Raw genomic sequence first — 25543 nt, forward strand, 5'->3', positions numbered from 1 at the left:
CCTGGGTTTTAGACTCTGAGAATTCTTACTATACTAGTCTTCTCAGGCTTCCATAACAAAATATAATAGACTGGGTGGCTTTAACAAGGGACAGTTATTTTCTCACAGTTATAGAGGCTAGAAGTCTATGATCAAGATGCCAGCAAATTTGGTTTCTGGTGAGGACTCTTCCCAGCTCATAGACAGCCTCCTTCTCACTGTGTCCTCACATGGCCTTTCCTCTGTGCACATTCAGAGAGAAACTTTCTGGTATCTCCTCCCCTCTTTTGAGGACACCAAACCCATTGGATTAAAGCCCCACCCTTATTACTTCATTTAACCCTAATCACCTTCCTAAAGGCCCCATCTCCAAATACCATCACATTGAGGGTTTGGATTTCAACATATGAATTTTAGGGGGATATAATCAAGTTCATAACACTTACTAACTGGTAAAAAGCTTTTTTTTTCTTTTTAAATTTTATTCAACATTTTAAAATTGTTTGCTCAGGAGTGCCTAGGACCATAATACTTGGAACACTGGAAACAGATTAGCTCTGCAAGGCATTTTACAAAGAAAGATTCATATTTTATCAAACCACTTGATGATGAACCTAGTCAATGGAGAAGGATGTTTCAGCCACATGAGGGTGGAAATGGCAACTAAACCAGAAGAAGGACCTACTACCATGAAGTTATTAAGTTGCTGACTGGAGGACTCTTTCTTGGGCATTGTTAAAAATGCTTATCTCTGTTTGCTTTTGAATCTAAAGGTGGGGTACAGGAGGAAGTGTAGGTAAGGTGTGAGAATTTTCTGAGAAACAATTTGATTTGCCCTCAGAAGGCCTAGCCTTGGCTCATGTGTGGAAGTCAATGGCCCCATATTGGTCACTACCCCACATGCCCTGCAGGAGGTCACTCCAACCTGGGTTCCTGAAGCCAGCCCCTCTGAAGGACACTCCCTCAGAGTCAAGTTGTTCAGAAGGGTGTTCTTAGAAGCTTCATGGGTTCTTACTGGGTTTCAGGTAGTGCTAGGGGAGCCCAGAAAGGCTGAAGGGAGTTCCTTACTGACACCACCCAGGAAGACAGCCAGGGAGCATACAGTGCCGAAAGGAGGGTGTAAGAGTAGAAACTCAAGATCTTAGACTGAAGACTCGGAGCTGCCTTCCTGCAAATAGCAGGGAAAATGCATAGTGTTTTCCTACCCCTGTTCACTGGCCCACAGGAGAGATTCAAGTGTGCCCAAGGACTGCTTGTCTGGTCACTTTGGGAACATCTCCTTCAGCAAAAATCACAGCCTCTCCAAGTTCACAGTATTTTTTATGAGATGAGCATTTATTCGTTCATTGACCATGATATGATCTCTGTCCTTCACAGAAGCATGCACATAGGAGAGAAGTCATGTAAGTAAATGTAAAGCTAGAGTTTGGATAAGTGCTAATGGAGATGAGTCTAGAGTGCGATGGGAAAATCTAGGAAGGAGCCACTACCTGGAAGGTCAGGGAACTTTTCACAGAGGAGATGACATTTGAACAGGGTCTTGAAGGACAAGTAGGCTTAGAAATGAATATTTCAGAGTGGATACATGTGCAGAGGCACCAAGGTTTGGAACAGTCTCTTAGAACTGAAAATAATTCAACATGCCTATATCAAGATGCGGCTGGAAAGGTCAGCAAGATTTAGATCATGGTGAACACACATGCTTGGTAGAAAGGCTTGAGTTTTATCCTGAAACGGATTTTTAAGGGTAGAAGTGTTAGGCTGTTGGTAATAACAATAATAGCTATCTCTCATTGTATGCCTGTCATGTGCCAAGAACTGAGCTAGGCCTTCTGTGTAAATGACTTTCTTTCATTCTCTTCATAGCACAATTAATTAGGTTTTAAAAAGACCCATTTGAAGGATGAAAAAACTGAATCGTGGACAGGTGGAAGGTTAAGAAACTTACTCATAGCACATACCCAGGAAATAAGTGGCAGCACTGAGATTTAAACCGTCTTCCTGGGTCTATTGCCCATGAACTTCAGTAGCTATGCTGTGCTACTGGATGGAACAAGGTGTCAGAATAGATGGGAGGGGCTGGGACTGGTAGCACTGGGATCAGCCTTGGGAAGGATGAGGGCCATTCTCTCTTCTGAACCAGAGCAATAGGAGGAAGGTCTGAATTTTTGAAAGATTACTCTGGCATCAGTAGAGCTATTAGAGAGGGATACTGGGGAGAGTGAGACCAGTTAGGAAGCTGAAGCAGTTACCCAAGTAAGAAATCTGGGGTCATCAACCAAGGCTTTGGAAACATGAAGGGGGAGACAGATTTAAGAGGAATTTAGGGAATGGGATGGGACTTGATGGCTGATTGGGCATGACATGGAGGAAGAAGGAGAGGTCTCATTCAACATTGTGTCCGAAGTGACCACCATAATGCCTGGTATATAGTAGGCACTCAGTAAACATTTATTCAATGAACAAATAGATGATGACTCAGTGTTTTCTGACGTGGACCAATCTGTGACTTTAAAAGGAAATACAAGAAGAGGAACAAGCTTGGCAGCAGTCAAGAGGGAAGCATGTGCATTTGAAGTGCCTGCATTTCATCCAATGACATTTGGATACACTGGTTGGAAACTGGATAAATCTGGGTTCAAGAGAGAGATTTGGGGGTCATTTCATCAATACGCAGTTGGGAACAGAAGTATAAGGAATGGATAACCCTTCTTGGAGAGAGCAAAGAGAATGAAAAGACTTAGAATGGACCTGGGAACACAATCCTTACAGATGAAGGAGATCCAGTGAAAGAAACAGAGAAGGAGCAGTCAACATGGTAGGAGGGAAATCAAGCTGCAAAAGCAGGAAGAGTTTCCAACCAGGATATGTCTAATAATGGCAACGCTGAGAATCGTCTTGTTGGAAAAGGACTGGAAAGAGACTATTGGCTTTGGTCTTGGAAGAAGACCTTTCAGTGGAGCTTTGGGGGGCAGAAACAGCAGTGGGATGGGAGTGAATGGATGGGGAGGGGGGGATGCTCAAGAGGCCAGACATGTAGACAGCCTTTTTGACTTCATTGTGAAGTGAGGGAAGGAGAAAGGGCACATGAGGGAGGTCAGGTGGACAGAAAGCTTTGGGCTACTTAGGGTGTTTGTTTAGGATATTGGGATTTTGAGCCCTTTTGTAGGCTGTGGGCAAAAGAAGCACAGAGAAAGAGAACGAAGATGTAGGAGAAAGAGGATGGTGAGTGAAGGATCTGGAGTGAGTGAGAGGCATATTAGACTGAGAATGCAGGGCCTCCTTTCACAATGAGCAGGTGAAGAAAAATGCTGTCATGAGAAGGAGCTGAGAGGTTTGCCCGCAGGAGTGTAGAGCAGGTCTCCTTATAATCATGGAATGATTACACATCCCTAGTACCCGTATGTGTGTGGGCATGAGGACCCTTCCTGCCATTTCATCCCCCTTGTAGGACCTCTCCTGGTTGAGCTTGAGAGGGAGCTGGGAATGTTTCAGTGACTAGGGCCTCCAAGGGCAATTGGAAGGTCCAAACAAGACCCAAAAATGGTCTGACATGGGAATGGCCGAGAACCTACGTCAAGATGCCAGCCTTGATTGAGCACCGTGGGCTGTGCTGCCCTGCACCGTGGGAACAAGAACTGACGGTCTCATTGCAGAGGCAGGTGAAGGGTATGTCTCTCCTCGATAAACAAAGAATAAAACAATTAAAACCACCTTGGTCCATCCTCCCGGAAGCATCCTCCCGGAAGCTGGGCAGATTCAGGGAAAAGAGAGAAGGCGGCTCAGAGCAAGTGATGCTGGCCTACTAGGTACGCAGCTCTGCATTCTCCCTTTGATTGGGATGGTCTGGAGAAATGCGAGCCCCGTCTTGGCCAGATGGGCTATCTTAGTTTTTGTAGTCATTCTGCCCACAATCACATTTCCCAAATTTGGTCAATCATCAGAAATACCTGGAGAATGTTTAAAGACACAAATCCCAAAGCTCTTTCCTCAAAGGTCTGATTCAGTGGGTCTGAGATGGGAACCTGGAACCTACATTTTTTTTTTCTTTGCAGCACGCGGGCCTCTCCCTGTTGTGGCCCCACCCGTTGCGGAGCACAGGCTCCAGACTCGCAGGCTCAGCGGCCATGGCTCACGGGCCCAGCCGCTCCGCGGCATGTGGGATCTTCCCGGACCGGGGCACGAACCTGTGTCCCCTGCATGGGCAGGCAGACTCTCAACCACTGCGCCACCAGGGAAGCCCGGAACCTACATTTTTAAAGAGCATCCTGGTGGTTCTGACCAACCTGGCGTATGTGATAAATAACAACCCCCTTCTCTCCCAGCAAAGCACACAAGGCCCTCCTGCCCACCGCCCCCTCAGGCAGCCCTGGCTTCAGCCACACTGAACTCCTGGTTCAGACACAGCTGGCCCTTTAAGAGCTCTGTCCAGCACATCCTATCCCAGTGTGCCTTCCCTTCTCCTCCAGGCAAATCCCTACCCATCTTTGAGACACAGTTCAGATCCCTGCTCTTCAGACAAGCCTTCCTAACTCCACCAGGTCTTAGTCCTGCCTCTGTTCCTCCAGCACTTCATCAGCCCCTTCCGTTTGCATGCAAGTTACATTGCACTGTGTTGGGAATCTCTTTCCTCCATAGCTCATGCGAGCCCCCAGAGCAGGAGTGGTATTTTGTTTATCTCTCCTGCAGTTAGCACAGTGCCCGGCACAGAGGAGGAGCTCAGCAGATGTTTGACTACTTAACAACTGACGGAAGAGACCTATCTCTGGGTCAGGTAGCTCCTCAGGTATGGCCCCGCCCATGCTGGGCCCCAGAGCCTCCTCCTATTAGGACCTTTCAGCTCAGCCTCAGGGAAGATGTAGCTGATGAAATTTCCGTGGTCAGGACTGAAACCCAGACCTGAGTCGGTGCCCCCTACCGGCGCACATCTGCTTTTTCTTTACAGCTTCTCCGTATGAACTCAAGACATAGGAGTCAATTTGCATATGATCCTCGCTGGATTTGATCAGGACAGTTAATCCACCTGTGCTAGAAAAGAAGTAAAAGGCAGGCAGGAGAGAAAGAGAGATATGGGTGGGAGAGGGATGAGGATGCAAAGGAGAAGGAGGGGGCCTGGAAGGGGGAGGGAGAGGAAAGCAGATTTTATGAACTTCAAAGCCAAAGGTAACAGCGTTTTGATTACTCACTCCTTGGGGATTACCAGTGTCACTCTTCCCTTTGTAGATCTGAAGAACAGAGAAATAACTCTCCAGCCAGCAATGACTCTCTCGTGCAAATGTCAGGCAGCCATGTGTTGGCCCTTTTGTTCACTCACTTATTCACTGAGCAAACATTCACGCTTGCACTCTCTGTGCTGCGCCCCATGCAAGATGCTGGCTGGTGATGAGAGAGGTTTTCCCTAAATTCCCCCACAGCTCATTCCTCACACCTGGGCGGCTCTAGAGGGACTCTTCCATGGCCTCTTCCAAGTCCTGACCCTGATCCCTTTCCTTTTTACAGTTGTTTTCAGTTCCCGGTGTATTTTGGCATTCCTCTTCCCCTAGAGCTGGCCGTGGCCTGTTCCCACACACCCCCCTCTATTCGTGAAGACAAGGCCTGCTCCCTCCTCTAGCCGGGATTTTGTGCCCCTCGCATTTGCCCCATCCCCGTGTTCCTCTGATTTCAGCACTCATCACACTGCGCTGTGTTTCGCATATACCCGTGTGTCTCCCCTTCTAGACTGTGAGGTCTCAGGGCAATGGCCATGTTTTGTCTTCCTCTGTTGCCTCTCCAAAGCCCAGCACCTGGCAAAAGGACGTATTAACTGTTGAGTGAATAATTGAATGAATGAATCCATCAACCAATGAGTGAATGAATGGATGAAGGGCTTACTACTCTCAGAGCCGGCAAAATTAAACCTGAGGTAGTGACCAAAGTTCCAGAACCTCTGAAAGTTCTCAATCTCTGCCCCTGGGCTTTCTTTCCCAACCTCCTCCAAAACCTTCCTTAAAGGTGCTGGAGGCCTCTCTGCTTGAACTCCTGAGGGTTCAGAGCAGCCCTTCCACCACACTCCCCTCAGCCCCACCCCAAGAGCCAGTTCTCCAGCCCTGCCCTGGGCCCTCAGCAAGACCCAGGCAGGAGTCACCATTGCAGGCTGTGCCCAGGGAAAGGGTGTTCCCTTCCTTTCATGGAGCTAATAGTCAGGCTGTTCGCAGCATTAGTATCCCGAGGCGGGGGGTTGGGGGAAGCCAAAGTCAGCCCTCAGGAGCTCAAAGAAGTGCTCTGAGGAGGAATAGGGAAGCAGGCCTGGAGCCGAGGGCTGTGGAGGGAGCTCTGACTCACTGGGAAGGGGCAGGGGCAGGCCATGGAAAGCCTAGGGTTTCCATGCCAAGAAGCGGAACTCTCTCCTGAGGCTCAAGAGTTGATAAACTTTTCTGTGGTGATGAAAGCCTTTCTTCAGAACCCATAGTCATTAGGTTCTGATTGGCTGTGAGTTGCAGAAAACTCCTCCACAGAAGCTTAAACAAAACACTGATTATTTTCTCCATAACCCAAAGGTCCAGAAGTGAAGACTCCAGGGCTGGTTTAGTAGTTTTCTCAGTGTCTTGAACACCTCCTATTTTTCCCTCTGCCATGCTTTGCATGTGGCTCTTGTCCTCATGATCACAAGAAGGCTGCTTCACCTCTATCCTCACATTTGTATTCCAGGAAAGCAAGGAGAAAGGTGGGAAAATGCCCTGAGGACTCCTCAGCTCATGTCTCATTGCCCAGAATCCTGTCACTTCACTATCCTTAGCTCTGAGGTTAACCAGGTATATTGCCACACTCCAAACAAAGCCAGCGTTCTATTAAGTATGGGTAAGTGGTGGGAGGAACATTGAGTGAACCACTATGTCTGTCACAGAGTCCCAATCATGAACTAGATCAAAAGGAACTGCTTTGGTTGGAGCAAGGCCCTGCCCACTCTGGCTCTTTTCCCACCTTTGTTTGTGCCCCCTTAGTACCTTTGTAGAACCCCGGGGTGCCTGGGAACTCAATTTGAAAACCATTGCTCTAGGCCACAGGTCAGCAAACCTTCTGTAAAGAGCCAGATCATAAATAATTTATGCTTTGAGGACCATGTAAGGTTTTTGTTGCACATTCTTCTTTGTAGTGGTTTATGTATTTTTTAACCCTTTAAAAAAGTAAGAACACTTCTTAACTCAAGGGGCCAAACAAAAATGGGCCACAGGCCTGATTTGGCCCAAGGACCATAGTTATCCAACCCCAGCTCTAAGGGGTCGTGGGGCACAGAGTGAAGGATGGGCAGCAGAGGCCAGAGCCCAGCTAGGAGGCAGTTATAGACATGCGGTCACTGGACAAAACAATCTCAGGCTAGATCTCTTGGGACTCCAGCTTCCCAAAATATGCCTGAGAGCTGTCAGGGCCTCTGGAGCCTCACTGAGACCTCGGGCACAGGCTGGCAGGACTGGGATCCCTGTCCTTCGGCTGGTCCTGGATGGTGCTCAGGAAACAAGGAATGTCCTCTGGGCCCAGGGTGGGCACCCTCCATGGTCCCACTCCCATTGCCCACAATTCTCCAGAAAGGCGGCTGTGTGCTGAGGGGTACAGTCTCCAGGATTCCCTCCCCCACCCGCTCTCTGCAATGAACACAGACTCAGGCTCCCCTAAGTCCTCGTCCCGCTCCTGGGCCCTGGACCGACCTCCTGGCAGGTCTCTCTGCCTCCAGCCCTCCCTCCCTGCTGAGTTATAGCTTCCCCCCCATCTTCACCCTCAAATCCAGACTGCTTGCTCTGGCCTGCCAGGCAAAATGCAGACTCAGCCATGCTGCTCACCCCTCCCCGCTGACCCCTCGGCTGCCCTCCTTGCTCCTTGTTCCCCTGTTCACTGCTCAGAGCATCTCCAGGACGGAGCCCACACCCTTCTCCATCCTGCGGGTCCCTGCACACCCACCTCCTCCATGCGGCCGCCTTTCACCTCTCCCTCCTTTGCCATCCTCCAATACTCACCATCTGCACTGTGCACTTGGCATTTAGATTCTGCTGTAGATTGTAGGACAAGTGAGATAACTTATGGGAAGCAGCTAGCTCGGTGCTCGGCACAAGGCAGGTGCTCAGTAGTCATGTCCTAGTTCAGGGTTTGTTTATTCATTTACCTAATGGGTGCAACTGGGTGTCTGAGCTGTATATACACGTGCCTCTTTAATCATGTCTACTTCATGTGCTGCCACCCTCCTGCCTTAGAAAGACACTTTGCCAGCTTGATTTATCTGCATGTTAGTTAATGAATCATTATAGGATCCTGTCTTTAAAGAAAGGCCAAAGAGAAGAGCGAAAAAAACATGAAAGCACCAGTACACTGTGCACTGGGGGCCCATCCCATAGCTTCAACATTGTGTATGTTGTGCTGTCTGCTTGGTGTAATTAATTAGCTCCCATGTTAGGGTCAGACACTCTAAAATGCAGCTCACATCAATGGTTCTCTAATCAGTGATGTGAATCATTTTATGGCTCTGGGTTCTGGCCTTCAAAGCAATGTTTTCCCATTGTAGACATAGTAATCCCATGCTCTGTCTTTTGGCGGTGGCTTCGTGAGTGGGGGCTAGCTGGAAGGGGTGACGGTGGTGAGAATGTACAGGCAGGACCCTGACTCCCTGCAGAGGCCAGGCCCCTGGGTCTGCAGAAGGCACAACTGGCCTTGGAGTATTTTATGAGCAAGTGTTAACTGAGCTGCTGGGATACAGAAAATGAGCTTAGGGAAGACTGAGAGGATAAGTCGTGGTCCCTACCTTGTGGACCGGAGACCTCCCTGGGATGCTATGAGGCAGTCGAGCACAGTGGTAAGGGCCTGGCCTCTGGCTGCCTGATGAGTCCCAGTTCTACCACTTAGCTGTGTAATCTTAGGCGAGTCGCCTAATGTCTCTGTGCCTGGGCTTTCCCATTTGTAAAATGGAGGTATTCATAGTGGCTGTTGTGAGTCTTACATGAGTTGATATATGTAAAGTGCTCAGAACAGAGTCGAGTACATTTTAGGTGTCAGCTCTTGTAGTGACAAAATCTCTCAAGAGAAGATCAAAGGGAAGATCAAAACCTGTGATTAAGTGTCTCAAAGAATCTTCTAGACCAGAGGTCGGCAAACTACACCTTTGGGCCAAATCCAGTTCATTGTTTGTTTTCGTAAACTAAGTTTTATTGGAACACAGCCATGGCCATTCGTACACATATCAATGTACATGGATTATGGCTACATGGATGTATGAAGCTGTGGCTGCATTCATGCTACAACAGCAAAGGTGGGTCATTGCAACAGACATCTTATGGGATGCACAGGGGCAAATATTTACTACCTGGCCCTTTACAGGAATAGTCTGCCGACCTTTGTTCTTGATGATAGCTCCTGTGAGGGGTCCAAGAGCCTGGAGATAAGTCCAGGAAACGTTTGGAAAGCGTTCTCCCATTCAGCATTGTCTGAGCCCGTGGCATGTGCCTGGCACACCGACAGGCGACAGGCGCTGGTGGTTCAGAGGCCATGAGACCTGGCCCCTGTCCTCCAGGAAGTTCATGGTGTAGTGGAGGACCAGATAAACAGATCAGTCGCAGTACAGCAGGTAAGTCCTGACACGGAGAGGAGAGGAAGGGCAATCAGGGAGCACTTGGACAAGAGCTCAAGGATGCGGAGACGTTGCTAGGGAAACTGCGGGCGAGGGAGGGGACTGTGCAAACCGGGGTCGTGAATGGGCCGATGTGAGGGGAGACCACACAGGTCCTGCGGTGGGAGGGCAGAGGGGAGCAGGTGCCGAGGGCCCCTCCTTGCGTACTGGGCTAGGAAATGGCGACATCATTATGTAGGGCAGGACTGGAGAGGGTAAGAGATGGGAAGGCGATTCCAGCCTAAGCAGATGGTGATGATGGGTCATCAGGGAACATGGAGGCGAGTTTGCCTGCTCGGTGGGAAAACAAGAGGGGGCTAAGGCTTCCCCACTCACTGTAGGTTGCTCACTGTAATATGTGTCTATGTAGCCAACAAGGATTTTTATCAGTAGGGTCTAGTAGTTTTGTCGAAACTATCTGAGAGCCCCAAGCAGGAATGCTTTCCTCACTCTACTTTCATACCACTGGTGACGGGCTGCTCACTACCTCTGAATGCAGTCCCTTTCATTGTGGGACAGTTCTGACAGTCACAGAGTTGGGTCTCAGTGCCTCGTCATCTCCACGTTTGCCCTTGGAGCCAGCCAGGGTTACCGCTGCTCCTGCCTCTGCCCCTGAGTCTCTCTTCTCCAAGGTCAGTACCCCCAGTTCCTCCATCCCGTTTTCTAACAGGCCCCAACTGCTGCCTGCTAAGGGCCCACATCTTCCCTCACCCACACTGTTGTACAGCCCCGACATCGGTCTGTTTTCCACCAGCCCTCAATGCTATTGCTCCTAAAACAAAAGTCTCATGCCGTACATTTTCTTACAACTCTTCCGTGATTCCCCCTTGTCTTTAGGACAAAGCCTAAATCCTTAGCATGACAGACAGCCCTTCCTAACCTGGCTCCTCCCACTTCTCTGGCGTCACCACCCTCTGCTTCCCTCTCAGTCATACAACTCCAGATCTACTCGCCCCAGCACCTGCTTCTCCCTCTGCCTGGATCACTTTCCTTTCCTTCTCCATTTATCGGACCCCAGTCCATCTCCCAAACTCAGCCTGGGCTTCATTTCCTCCAGGAAGCCTCCTCCAGCCTCCTTCCAGCCAATGGCACCCGTCCTCCCTGTCCTGTCTGTCCACGCTCACGGCTTCTCGCCGTGAGTCCCGTGCCCAGGCAGAGGGCACTGCACAGGCGGTACCGGCCTCAGGCACAAGTGCAGCAGCCGTTTCCTTCTGAGGCACCTGAAGGCACGCTGGGGTGAGGCTCTGCTGGGCTGTTTGGTTTGGACAGAGGAAGCCTGCACCACTAGGAAAAACTATCCATGGGAATTCTCTACTCCTTGAGTGACAGAATAGAAAACAAAGAAGCACTTGCAGCCTCCCTACTGGGAGACTGAAGATCTTTATTGGACTGAAACCAGCCTGAAACAGGCAAAAAGTGGCCCAGACAAGATGTTAGGGGAGGGGACTCTGTGTGTTCTGTCTTCACGAACGGCACTGTCACCCACCACCCAATTGCCCAAGCCGGGAAGCTGCAGGTCTTCCCAGACTCCCTCTCTCCCTCAGTCCCCACATCCATCCAGTCACAAAGCCCTAAAGACTGCAGGACCATCTCTCTCTTGTGTCTCCACTGTGTGGCCCTCCTGCATCGCTCACCTAACTGCCACTGAAGCCTCGAATCAGCCCCACCGGCTCTGGCCTCTCTCCTGCCATGTCAGTTTCCACACGAGCAGCCAGACCCATGTTCTTCTCCAACACCTGATTGTCCCAGTCACCCACTGTTTAAAACTCTCCTGCCTCTCCTCCCTCAGGATAAAGCCCAGCTCTTCGGGGCAGGGGAGGCTATGAGGCCCTTTGGACCTCGCTCCAGGCAGATGTCTCAAGTTCTGGACCTTCTGGAGCCACCTCCTTGCACAGAAGGCCCAACCATGTTGTCCCCCAGAATGAGGCAGCTGACGGCTATGCTCAGTTTGTGGACCTGCATTGATAGACACTGACCACTCCGGAATGTTCCATCTCTGCCACAGCTCAGGCCTTGTGCGCTAGACCCCTGCCTCTCCCGTCATCCCCTTCTGACCCCGACAGTCTTCCAGAGCCTTCAGAACTCTCAGACCACCGCCCCCCCACGCCAATCACAAGCAGCCTCCCCGCCTCCCCCCACCATAGGCTAGCATCTGTCACCTGGGGTTCTGGTTATCAGTTTACTGTTCTGTCTCCCCGCTCACCCAGGGCAGGGACCGTGTGATGCTCACCATTGAAACCCTACCTCCTAGGCTGGCATGTGGTGTGAGTGCTTAGTAAATATTTGCAGCAGGCAGGACTAAAACGAGATAAAAGAATCTTGTCGAAAGCCCTTTCTTGGAACGTTCATTTATTCGACAAATAGACAAACAAAGTGGATGGAGAAAAGCAGGCAGAGGAGAGGCCGAGGGAAATGTCTGCAGGTCCCTGAGGACCACATAGCTCAGAGTCCACATGTGGCCTGAAAATCTGCCTCCAGTTCCGTGAGGATTTCTGTGCATTAAAGCATGAAGGAAGAGTCTCATCCTCTCACAGCTGGCCAGATGTGCCTGGTGTTGCCATGACAGCCTCCAGAATTGGCCAGATGTACCATGATCATCTTTAGAAAACGTCAGGGGACCCCAGAGACTGTATGGCCCCAGAGAGAAAAAGTTCACGCTCAAAAAGGTGGCATGGAAACGCTCAGTTTAGATTGAGGGTTGTGTGGGGTGGTGTCGCGGGCGCTCTGGGCATGGCGACGTGAGGATCCTTGCTGTCTTCAAGGCCGTGGGAGTCTCTCCCGGCAGCCCCTGCCCTCTCCCTAACCCCTGCTCCCTCCCTAGGTGATCAAGCTGGCCTTCGAGGAGTTTGACCTGGAGAGGGGTTACGACACCCTGACGGTCGGGGACGGTGGTCAGGACGGGGACCAGAAGACCGTTCTCTACATGTGAGTGAAGCAGAGCACGTGGTGGGCAGGGCAGGAGCACGGGCACCTTGGCTGGGGGCGGGGGATGGGCTTGTCGAGTCCTGCTTGGTCCCCCTGACCCTACCCCCCGCCACCACGCTATGACAAGGAAAGGTGTCCTGCAGCACTGTCTCGGCAACAATCCTTCCGTCTCCCTCTGCTCCTACCAAGGAAAACAGCCCTGGGCCAGAGTCTCGCTAGGAAGTCACGGGGCAAGTATACAGAAGGAACAGCCTCTCAGGGAGCAGGGGAAGTAGAGGTTTGCTGCGTGCGCCTGGAGCATTCCACTGGACGGTCTGCGTCTATGCAGACCCTGCTTCTGCCCCCAGGAGCTTTTCCTCAAGGCCACGTACATGTGTGGTGGTCTAACTTCAGACAGAGACAGTGGAAGTGTTTTGCTAATTTCCCTCCATGCTCATAACTGTCTGGGAAAAGGATGGTTTCAGAGAATTGGGACCACATTTTCTGAGGCCAGAAAGGCTGGTTTGACATGACCTAGTCACGGGAGAGGATGATGTCAGGCTCTCCTGGGTTCCATTACACTGGGTCTCAGCTCTTGGGGGCTCTTTAGCTCCTCCTTCACCCACCATGATTAGCCTGACATGAAAGCAGGAGAATGCTCCTGTTCAGGGTGTGTGGCCCAGCGTTAGAGAGATAGACAGGCCTGACCTCATCCACCTCCCCTGCCAAGAAGGAGGGGAGATTTCACGTATGTTGGGCACCTAGTATGTGCCCAGACACTGTGATGGGAACTTTCACATCAGTTATCTCATTTAATTCCCACAGCAGCCCTGTGAGGAAGGTGCTATTATACCCATTTAACAGGTGGAGAAACTGAGGCCCAAAGGGTGCAAAGATGGTTGGTGGCAGAACCAGCACTTGAATTCATGTCTTTTGATTTCCATCAAGGACAGCATCCCATGCCACACCCCCTCCCAACCACACTAATACCCTCTGGTCTTAATGCTGAATAAAAAATGGCCATTCTGTAATAGCTGGCTTGTCCAGGAGCTGTTCTGTTCTGGGTGCTTCTCATACCTTCCTCACATCTACCTGGACTATCCTATTAGGGCAGTTGAATAACATTACCTACCATGTCGGGTGACATGGCTGGGACTTGGAATCTCTCAAGAGAAAGGAGTGGAATGTCAGCCTGAAGGGTATCCTCCTTGCTGCCTACTCTCCACTGTATTAATCAGGGTTCTCCAAAGAAACAACTAATAGGATGTGTATATAAAAAAAGAGATTTATTATAAGGAATCATTTTGTGTGGTAATGGGGACCAACAAGTCCCAAGATCCGCAGGCTGAGTCAACAAGCTGGGGACCCAGGAGAGCTGATGATGTAGTTCTAGAGCAAAGGCAAGCAGGCTCAAAACCCAGGAAGAGCTGATGTTCAGTTCAAGTTCAGGGTGGGAAAAAAGCACTGTCCTAGCTGGAAGTCAGGCAGGCAGGAAGAATTCTCTTTTACTTGGTAGAGAGTCAGCCTTTTTGTTCTATTCAGTTCTTCAAATGATTGGATGAGGCCCACCTTCATTGGGGAGGGCAATCTGTTTTACTCAGTCTTCCAATTTAAATGTTAATCTCATCCAGAAACACCCTCACAGAAACACCCAGAATTATGCTCGGTCAGATATCTGGGCACTTTGTGGCCCAATCAGGTTGACACATGAATTACCCATCATACTCAACCCCTCCCCTCCTCTCTGTACATCCCCGTCACTCACCTGTCCTGGCATGCTGACCTGTGTGGTACATCAGCTCGATGTGTCCAAGAGGCCAGGATCCCACTCTGTCTCCCCCATGACTCCATTGTGCTCTGTCATAGAGAGAACCATAGAACAGCAGAGCTGAAAAGACTCTGGGGGATCATACATTTCAACCCCTCATTTATATGGAGTGAAAAAGCTCAGAGAGGCTCGACCATTTGCCCAAGGTCCCACAGCAAATGAATGGCAGATCCAGGGCTTGTACCCAGGTCTCTGGACCAGTCTAGTTTGAGTGAGATCCCAACAAGTTCTGCAGCAGCCCAGGGGCTCTCCCACCACCCTCAGATCTCTTTAGGCCAACATCAATTTCAAAACTTCAGGGAAACACATGCAGAATCCTTGGGTTCCTTAGTTGTCATAATTGGGTCACACAGAGGAAGAGCAGAGGCCTTGGTCTTCACCCTTGCTCACCACCACCCTGGAGTCCATCCTTACTCATTACAGAATGTCAGAGCCCCCAGCCCAGGGATGTCACACACACCAGGCTGGTGTATCCCAGGTGGTCTCTCCCCGCTCCACAGACACGGTGCTCACAGAGAACTGATCACCTCTCTGCAGCCAATTCAACGGCCCTCCTCAAGCTTTGAGACCCCAGGGTAGAGCAGAGAGTAGGGTCCATTAATCCAACCACCCCCTCACAACCCCCTACACCCCATCTGCGCTGGCAGTTTGTCTGGTCTCAGAGAAAAAGGAAGCCAGGTTTCTTCTAGGAGCCCCAGGCTGTGCCGTGGACTCTGACTCTGCCACTCCAGCAAGCTGACCTCAGGAAAGCCACTGCCTATTTTGCACCTCTGTCTTCTCATCTGTACAGTGGGGATAACACAACCTCTACCTCACTGGGCTATTGGGGACATTAAATAAGATAATGAAAGGGACATGGTCTGACTTGGGTAGGTGCCTGGTAAGTGTGAGTTGAATCAGAATCCTCTCCATGTCTAAACTCTCTTCTTCAGAAAGAGCGTTGCCCAGGGTGGTGGCTGTGCTTTAAGCCTCAGTTCTCATGCTGGAGTGGAAAGAGGTGCCTCATTAAAAGGACTGGCTGGGTTCCGACTGGGGAAATGGGTTTCGGTCTGTGTCTTTTCTGCAATACAGTTCACACGAAAGACAGGAGGTTGCAGGGATGTAGACACCCCCTTGATTAGATCTGGCTCCAGCCATCCCTCCCCTGTGCAAGTGAGGACACAGATCTCTCTTCCAAGCCCTGGAGTCTGGGCAGGGGAGTCGTGGCTGAGATGCAAGCTCTGCCTGTGGCCGGAGGGGAGTGGTCCTGAGTCTCCCAGCACATGAGCACGTGCTGCCGGGCTCAGTGCCAGAAACACTGTGGGGCTCAGTACCTGCCCTGGTGGGCCTGGCACCTAGATGTTCCTTTAGATGTCATCAGTCACACCGTCATTCTCTTGGGGTGCCACAGTGGGGTGCACGCCTCTGAATCTTTCTCTCCTGACAGCCTGACAGGTACATCGGTCCCAGATCTCATTGTCAGCACCAACCATCAAATGTGGCTCCTCTTCCAGACCGACAGCAGTGGCAGCTCCCTGGGCTTCAAGGCTTCTTACGAAGGTAACTGCTGTTGGGGAGCCAATGAGTCAGATGCTTGGGGTCTGGTTTGGAGTCAACAAGCCCTGGGTTCGAATCCCGGCTCCGCCCTGCACTAGCTTCCTCTCCTTAGGCGTGTGATTCAACTTCTCTGAGTCCCAGCCTCCTTCTTTGTCCAGTGGGTCTCCTGGGCTGTTTTGAGGATTATCTGGGATCAATCACACACATCAGTTCCATCCTGGGTTCATACCTGGCTTGTGTAGACCTTTGAAAAGCCCCATAAACTTTCTGAGGCTTGCTTATTTTATAAAATCTTTAGACTGGAGACAGTAGCTTCCCAAGCTACCCTATTCGGGTGTCATAGTGATTAGTGACTATGTGCACAGGGCTAGGGACAGACACACACCGTTGGTGACCTGAGGAGGATGCAGACGCGGGTGACCTGCATCTCTTGGTGGGAACAGGCATTAAGGGAACGGCAAAGTCTGGGGTCCAAGAGATACCTTTACCATCACCCCTCCATGCACTGCCAAGCCTCCTGATGACTTCTAGTGCAGATCCTCACAGAAGGTGGAGCAGAGACCATCCCCTGAGCATTTGTGAAGACCCTGTTAGGTATCTGACCCTAGACCAACACTGGGGGAACAGATGCATCAGATCTAGTCCCTTGCTGCAAGGGGCCTGCGCTATCAACGGTAAGACAGAGGAGAAAACAAATGAGCTGTTATTAAAGCAACATAATTGCAGCAAACAGAACCAATGGGAGCACAGAGAAGGGGCAGCCATCCTTTCTGGGGCATCGGGAAAAGCTTTGTCGAGAAAGTGAGCTTTAAGTCTTTCAAATGACTAGAGAGACAGGAGGCAGTGGAGGGGGAGAGAAAGCATCCTTCCCCACCCCATTTGGAGACGTGATCTTTCTACACGGGACTATTTAGGGTCCAAAGGACTCTCACTCTGCTCAGTGTGACTCACACCCCCAGTGGACCAAAGGCTCTTCCTGTACCAGGACCTGGATTCTGTCACCAAACTGGGTACACAGGACATGTATTAGTGTCCTAGGGCTGCCCTAACGAAGCACCACAAACTGGATGGCTTCAACAACAGAAGTTTATTCTCTCACAGTTCTGGAGGCTAGAAGTCTGAACTCAAGGTGTCAGGAGGGCCACGCTCCCTCTGAGATTCTGGGTAGACTCCTTCCTTGCTTCTTTCTAGCTCCTGCTGGTGGCCAGCAGTCCTTAGCTTATAGCTGCATCGTTCTCATCTCTGCCTCTGTGGTCACACGTCCCTGTGTGTCTCTCTCCTCTTCTCATAGGACACCAGTCATGTTGGATTAAGGGCTCACCATCTTAACTTGATTTCGTCTGCAAAGACCCTATTTCCAAATAAGGTCACATGCCCAGGGACCAGGGGTGAGGATTCAGCACATCTTTTTGGAGAATACGATTCAACTCATAACGGGAGGCTAGCCCTTATTTCCTGCAGGAACACTGTCCAACCATGATATGCCCACTGGGGTAAGGATGATGGATGTACTGTTCGAAGAGTAGGAAACATGCATCTAAGTGAGACAGGACAGCAGACAGAGAACACCTATTGGGTGACAACGTGCTGAGCTCAAATCCTGGTTCTGTCACTTTCCAGCTCCATGGTGAGTCAGGGAGCCTGTCTGGGGCTCTGTTTCTTCATCTGTGAAATGGAGATAATAATACACCTTCGGGCACAGGGCTTCTGTGAAGATTAAGTTTCGATAAAGAATGTGAACATTAAAATGTTGCAAATTACAAGGTAATTAATTAGTGAGTAGTGAGTGAGTACTTAGGTAGTTAAGTGAATGGGCTCTTCTGGCACATAGTTATACATACGCATCTGTGAGGCAATGGAAAAAGCCCCAGACGAGAAATCAGGAGACCTTGCTTCAGGCCCAAGCCCTGGCCCTCACTACTCTGGAAATGGGATTGGGTTTAGACTCAAAAGTTTCTAAGGTTTCCCCATTTCAGAACTTCTACCGATATTCAGCAGTGAATGTTTCCAGAAGTGGGGAGGAATGATTCTGTGCCATCCACATTCCCTGATCTTTCCATATCTTATTCATGGCTTGGATAAGACAAAAGTCCCATGAGCTTGAGAGGGGTGACGGTACAGCAGTCAGCAGACAGCGTGCAGACAGATCTGGATGGAGTGGAGTAACTGGCTAAATTACCAGAAGAAGACGAAGGGGAAATAAATATCAAGCCCTGTTTGAAGTTTCAAAAACATTAGCTGCTAGAATTTAGCCCAGGGAGGGAGTGTTGCTTTATTCTATTCTGATCAGGCATCAGAGAACTGGGCATAGACGTGGGGACCTCAGCTTGAGATGGATAAGGAGAGGACTTAAAGTCAAGCCCAGTGAGCAAGGTTAACAGCCCCCTGAATGTTTATTCAGGGGAAAGTGGACTCAGGGGAGACTTGAGAGCTGTGTCCAAATATTTGAAGGGCTGTTCTGTGGGAAAGAGGAATTAGGCTTGTTTGGTGTGATTTCATTGGAAAAGAAAGGGACACATCACTTGTTGAGAGCCTATTATGTGCCGGAAGCTGCGTGTTCATTGTCTCAGGGTTTTCAAACAGTGTCACACAAAGTCCTGGGGTACCCTCGGTGACCACCAAGGTGGTGGGATAGGGGATGCCCAGCAGGGAGGCCTCTGACCCTGCCTCCGTCTCCTCCTCTCCTCCTGGAAACCTTCTTCTAAGAGGGGATTTGTAGCTAAGCACGAGTTTGAATAGTACCGCTTCATCTCATGCAGTGCTCACAGCTAGGTGATGATGACTGCTCTTCTGTAGAAGAGGAATCAGAGCCTCAGAGGGTAAGTGACCTGCCCAGGGCCACACAGAAAAGTGGGACCTGGCAGAGTCAAGATTCGACGCTGGGTCTCTATAGCTTGAAAGCCCACGATTTTCTCTTATACTGGGAGCCTCCCAAAGTTACAGAATTTCAATTCCTTATAAAATCTTTATAGAAGCCGAAGCTTTGCCCCAGTCAAGTGGGCCATGAGCCCAGTCAAATAAGTCATGAGCCTGGGTTCCTTGGTACTAGAGATTGGGATTAGGTCATTTGGCCATTTCACTCAGCCAGTATTGATTAAGCTCCTGTTATGTGACCAGAACGAGGCTAGGTACTGTGGCGACAATAGAAGACAACATAGACTTGGCCTAAAAGCATGCGCTGTGTGACTGCTGGTCACAGACTAGGTGTGGGCCGGACTTCTCCTCGGAACCATGACAAAATAGGAAGAGAGAAGAGAGTCTGGACGTTTAGACCCCTCACTAACCCACAGGGGCTACACGGGTTCTGTGCACAGAGGCAGAAGCTTCTGTGAAGATAGAACAGACTCTGGAATTGGACCAGAGCTGGTGAATCCCAGCTTGGCCCCAGCTGTGTGACCTCAGGCAAATTATACGGTCTCTCTGAACCTCAGTTTCCCCACTCATAAAATGGAGGTAATAATGCTGACTATATGGCATCGCTGTGCAGTGTTATGAAATGAGATCACGAAGGCTCCTGGCACAGTGCCGGGCACAGAGGTGCTGTCCCCTGGGGGCTGAGAAAGTTCCGTGATGACCACTGCCCTCCACTCCGGGCTGTGCCCTCCTCTGCGGGCCACGTGGCTCCCTGCCTGTCCCCCAGGTGGCCCGTGGTTGCTCTGATAGCCCCGGTCCTAGGCCCCCGCCTCACCCTCACTCCCCAGACTGGCTGGGAAAGGAGGTGTTTCATGATAGCCACTGTGTAAAGTGTGAAGGCAGACATGGCAGAAGACAGACCCTGGTCACCAGGGGCCTCAAGGCCTCGTAAGGAGTTCACACTTTGTTCAGCGGGAAGAAGGGCCTGGGAAGGGTTAAATGTCAGGATGGGCCTGCCTTTCCCTTCCTGTCCTTCCACCTTTGACCTTTGTTTGAGGGTGACACCCATGGGTCTCACACCTTCATGGCGAGATGCCCTCTTCTGTGGAAGACGTGGGTGGTCAAGTTCCCTGAGGCCCCGATATGACTGTGCCCTTTTCCATCTGCTCTGGGCTTCTCTACCTGCAGCCTCTAGGTCCCCTCCACCCTCATAGCTACTCTCCCTAAGCTCTTGCATGGCTCCCCACTGCCCCCTCAGGGCACGCACTTCTCAGGCTCTCAGCTTTCATCCTCTTTTTCTAGAACCTTCCACCGTTGATCACATCTACTCCTATGACTTCAACCTCAGCCTGAGCCCTGGTGACTTTCAGATCTACTCCCCACTTGCGTGTCAGTCTACCTGTGACACATCTTACATAGCTTACCCCTCAGACATCTCAAGCCCACCCCACCTGTCTTAGGCCTATTCTGGCTGCCATAACAAAATACCGTAGACTGGGATGCCTGGATAACAGGAATTTATTTTCTCACGATTCTGAAGGTTAGAAGTTTAAGATCAGGGCTCTGGCTGATTCGGTTTCTGGTCCGGGCTGGCTTCAGATGGCTGCCAGATGTCTTTCTGGCTTGCAGATGGCTGTCCTCTCACTGTATCCTCACGTGACCTTTTCTCGTTGTGTGCACATGGAGGGAGAAGAAGAGTGCAAGTGCGTTGTCTGTTCTTATAAGGACACTAATCCTATCAGATCAGGGCCCCACCCTAGGACTTTGTTTAACCTTTATTACTTCCTTAGAGGCCCCATCTCCAAATACAGCCACACTGGGGGTTAGGACTTCAACATCTGAATCTGGGGGAGACACAAACGTTCAGCGCATTAACACCATCCCAAACCAAGCTGTCCATCTCCGCCCCCACACCCCCTGCTCCCATGTCCCCATCCCAGTGAACAGCACCACCATCCACACCATCACTCAGCCTCATCTCCACCTCCTCCTTCTCCCTCTCCCACCTCTGACTCAGTCCCCAGATTCTGCCAGTTCTCCCTCTGCGGTGCCCCAGCTCCTCTGTCATTGACGTGGCTAGGCCCTCGTCACCTATCACCTGATGACCACACAGTCCTCCTACCCAGCATCCCTGACTCCAGGCCCCTCCCCCAGCCCCACCCATCTGCCTCTTGCAGCTCAGTGATCTTCCTAGAATCCAAATCTGGCACAGTTCCCTGCTACTTAAAAAACAAACAAACAAACAAAAAAAACTTTAATGACAACTTCTCACTGCTTTCAGGATAAAGCACAGTCATTCATGTGGCATCCAAGGCCCTCGATGATAATTCCAAGCCAAATTCTGGCTCCTATGAACCCGTTCTAGGCAGATTACAGTTTATTAATCTATCTGGTCCTACAGGGCCTAGCCCAGTGCCTGGCACAATCAGGCACCCTTCCTCTACATCCTCTCAATCCCCTTTTGTCCCGCTTTACCACCTCCCGGCACTCAGGTGCCAAGAGCCCACATTCTTCACTGTCCCCATAGACTCTGGGGTCAGACAAACCCACTTTATAATCGAGTTCTGTCATTGGCTCTGTGTGTGATCTTCAGCCAATCCCTCCACATCCCCGAGCCTGAGTTTTCTCATCTGTGAAGAAGGGCTGATAAACATTCATCTCACACGGGTCTTGCGAGGCTTCCGTGCAGTGAAGCCTCCAGCATGGGGCATGGCACACTCAGTTTAAAAGCCTGATCCCCTCCCCTGCTTCCCTAGTCCTGCAGTTCTTCTAACCTGCACTCATGGCCCAAAGCTTCAGAATTATCTCCACCCCCATCTTAGCCCTTCTTTTATCCCAGCTCCTGGGGAATTCCATGCAGGACAGACAGCTTGGCTCAGGGATGGGAGGGTGGCCGGGATGCATGTGTTCCACAGGTGGCATGAGGCATTTGAAGGCAGAAACTCCCAGGCATACCTGGCCCCATCAGCATCAGTACCTCATCTGCCCCTGTTCAGGTAGAGAAAAGCTTCCTTAGGGCAGGCAGGTGACACTGCAGCATCATCACTGCCCCCCCACCACCACGCCCATTAAAAGTGTGAGGTCCTGGGTGGGAAAAGTTGAGGGATTTATTTCCCAGAAATACTTCTCATTATGCTTGTCACAATCCCAGGTCAGGGTGGGGGAGGGGCCTCCATCTCTGTCAGTATCTGAGTCTTTGGCACCTAGAAACTCAGGCCCCCTCCATGAGGGCAGCCAGCTGTAGGAAAGCATTCATATTTGCAATTGCTGTGCTTCCCAGCAGAATAAGAAATATTTAAGGAACAGGCAATTAGCACTTACCAGAAACATTATAAAATTACATACAACTTGCTAACAAGTTTTAGCGTCAATCTCGGAGTCTCTTCACTTCCTGACTTGGAGCCTGGAATCTGGCAGCCTAATGCTAAATCTCGGAGGCCGGCCTAAGGGAGGAAGGAGCTGGGACCCTCACCCTGGAGATATGGAGAAGCAGGGCGGTAGAGATCATGCAGAAAGGATGCCCAAGAGTCCAGGGGACTTGTGTTGGAAATAAGGTCACCTGCGTATTCAACATCATCTAGGCCCCTATTTTGTGTTACAGACACTGTTCAGACCACAAGGGGATACAAGGATAACAAGACATTCTGTGCCTTCACCCAAGTCTTAGTCTGTCTTCATTAGAGTCCAGGAAGTATGAGAAAATGGGGAAATATCAAGGAGGGGCAGCTAACCTTACTTGAGGGCATCAGGGAAGGCTCCCTGGAGGAGCTGGTGTCTGAAGCTAAGGCTCGTTTATAAGATGGAGAGGAGTTGGTCAACATCCCAGAGAGAACAGGTTGACCTAGAAAGCCTGATCCCCTGGTTGCCTTTAGGGTTGAAGCTAAAACTTCCACAGAATAAAGTTTGAGAGCAAGTAGGGGGAAGATGGCCAAGTCTAGCCTTCTGCAGGCGGTGCCTGCATCCCCTTCTCCAGAACTGAACTCTGGTGGTGGCACCAGGAGGCCTCCTGAAACAGATGGTGTTGGAGCTGAGCTTGAAAGGAGACCGAGGGCCGCAGCCCAGCATCCTGACTCTGCTCTTTTTTGGACCCTGCCTTTCCTCCAATCAGAGCGTTAAGCACGTGGCCATTTTCAGCCTCCAGTCTGCAATTTTCAGGACCTCTGTCTCTTCTTACTTTATCCCCATAAGCTCAGAGGCCCAAACTTTCCAACTTCAACCAGGAATGACACCAGGCATGTTCCTAAGATGCTCACTGAGGTTCCATGATACCCTTAAAGCTTCCTCAGGCACTGGGACCTAGAGGTTTGCTAGATACAGGCAGCAGCTACCCCTCTCAGGAAGGCCCAGTGGGACCCGTGCTACACACGAGTCTTTCTTGGCCCCCGGGAGGCAGGGGTGCTAAGCAACAAAGGATACTGCACCTTTAAAATTTGGCAGGAAGTAATCTGTCAATGAGATATACTCTTTAAATACATGGGCTTTTGCAAATGGCAAGCTCCAGTTTGGAGCTGATACAGACAGCTTGGGGGCAACCTGGAAGTTCTACATGTTTGTCTTCACCCCATATTCACCATATTCATCCCTGTTTCCCAACCTCCTTCGGTCTGTGACACACCCATGACAGTGTGGTGGAGGAAAGGGATGGGAGGGAGGAAAGAGGTGGGAGGGACGAATGTCACCCACTTCATCCACCCACATCTCCATCCCATTCATGAAAACTGTGTGCAGAGATCGATGCACAGATTCCCAGAGGTACTACAGCCGCCCTCTGTCGCTTGCCTGCTTGTGCCCTTCCCATCATCAGTAGAAACGTAGAGTGGGATGTGGTTACCAGGAAATCCATGAGATCCAGGCATACCCAGAGGTCGTCTTAATGCACCAAAGATGTCCTGGTCACTCATTAGGAGTCTGTGCTGGTTGAACAATTGGTCTGGAGGGCTCAGGATGCATAAGGCACTGCGCTTGGTTCTGGAGGTACAAAGAGCAGAAGGGGTGGGACCCCCGTGTATAAGGAGCTGATCCCGGCTCTTCACGGTCTCCCAGACCATCTCTCCAGCCTCATCTCCTTTCATCATCACATCCTGCCACATTGAACTTCTAACTATTCTCCAGAATTAAATAAATAAATAATTGTCCAAGGGGGCTGGGAGTGAGAGAGAGAGAGAGCGAGAGAGAGAGCTCCTAAGGCTGCCTGGGTGATCCAAGGGTACAGCCCCAAGGAAGCACTTGAGCTGACACTGAGAGATGATTCTTTGTCTAGTTGACAAGTGGGGGGTGTTCATTAGGAAGAGAGCACAGCAGGTACCAAGTTGGAGCTGCGTGAGAGCTGGCTGGGCTCTGCCAACAATGGGCCAATAATGACCTTGAGGAAACACCTCCTGGTTACTGGTTATGTGCCATGTGCTGGACATTTGGGTTTTTTTGTTTGTTTTTTGTTTTTTGTTTTTTTTTTTTGCAGTATGCGGGCCTCTCACTGTTGTGGCCTCTCCCGTTGCGGAGCACAGGCTCCAGACTTGTAGGCCCAGCGGCCATGGCTCACGGGCCTAGCCGCTCCGCGGTATGTGGGATCTTCCCGGACCGGGGCACGAACCCGTGTACCCTCCATCGGCAGGCAGACTCTCAACCACTGCGCCACCAGGGAAGCCCGTGCTGGACATTTTGACAGTTGTCTTGTATACATAAGCTCATTTATCCTCAAAACAACCCTGCAAGGTAGCTGTTCTTATTACCATTTCTGTATTACAAGTGACAAAACTAAGACTCAGAGAGGATAGGAAAGGTACCCAAGGTCTACTACTCAGTGTCAGAGCCAGGATACAGATCCGGGACTTTCTCAGAGTCCTCACCTTCACACTCTTTTGCCCCCTGCAGGTGGCCCCGTTTTGTGGTGAATCTCAAGGTCGGAGATGGACAAAGAGGAGGCTGGGGTGGGAGGGGGCAGGCAAAGGTCCTGCCATGCCAAGGAGTTGGGGTTTTCATCTGTGGATTTTTGGGAAGCCATGGAAGAATCAATGAGCAGGGCACACCAATGATCCGATGTTTGTTCCTGAGCGATCTCGTGCTGCTTTGCAGAATATGACAGAGTAGAGGGAAGGGGCAGGGGAACGGCTCTTGCCTAACGCCGTGCCCAGGTGAGGAATTAAAAGGGGTGGACTTGGGCGGTGAGGGGAAGAATGGAGAGCAGAGGGTGCAGGGATGTCCGGGAGGAGAAACCGCCAGGAGGTGGTTAGCGGGGGCTGCGACGGGGAGGGGAGGGCAGAACCCAGGCTGATCCCTGTGTCTGCCTGGGCAACCTCCATGAAGCCTCTTGCCTCCCCCAGCCCCAGCCCGAGACCGGAGCTGCCTCCCCTTCGCCCCCAGAGGTTGTGTGGTCAGGTACACACCCCATCCTGGCCCCCATCATTTACTCTGTAACTATCTCTAGAGCCACCTGACTGTGAGTTGTCCAAGGGCAGGGGCCCTGGGTCAGGCAGCTCTGTATCATTAGCACTGGGCGTGGCATTTGACACACTCCCCGTGCAACATATATCAGCTGTGCTCACACACTGAGCAGCGTGCTGTCTGTGCTTCAGACGCTGTGCTAAGTGATCAACAACACATAACTGACGCCTGCCTCCATAGGGCTTCCCTTCCAGTGGGTGGGGAGATGAGAAACGAGGAAGCCACCTGGCAGCCTGCGGGGCACCAGTGGGGGCTGAGATGGTGAACCAAGTTGTCCCTGATGCCCCAACAGACAGTAGGCTCCAGGAGAGTGGAGATTTTTGCCCTTTTTTCCGCCGCTCTACGTGCAATGTCTAGAACAGGAACTAATGAAA

General features: G+C 50.9%; 1 protein-coding gene across 1 annotated transcript in view; it reads left to right on the forward strand.

Moving 5' to 3' along the window:
- The window catches only part of CSMD2 (CUB and Sushi multiple domains 2), a 675416-nt gene that overhangs the window by 357936 nt on the left and 291937 nt on the right, over positions 1 to 25543 (forward strand). Inside the window, 2 exon segments of the mRNA XM_081223918.1 lie at positions 12429 to 12532; positions 15766 to 15878. Of these exon segments, the coding sequence (XP_081080044.1) occupies positions 12429 to 12532; positions 15766 to 15878 (217 nt within the window).

The sequence above is a fragment of the Mesoplodon bidens genome (assembly GCF_964165515.1).
Source record: "Mesoplodon bidens genome assembly, chromosome: 2".
Classification (NCBI taxonomy): domain Eukaryota; kingdom Metazoa; phylum Chordata; class Mammalia; order Artiodactyla; family Ziphiidae; genus Mesoplodon; species Mesoplodon bidens.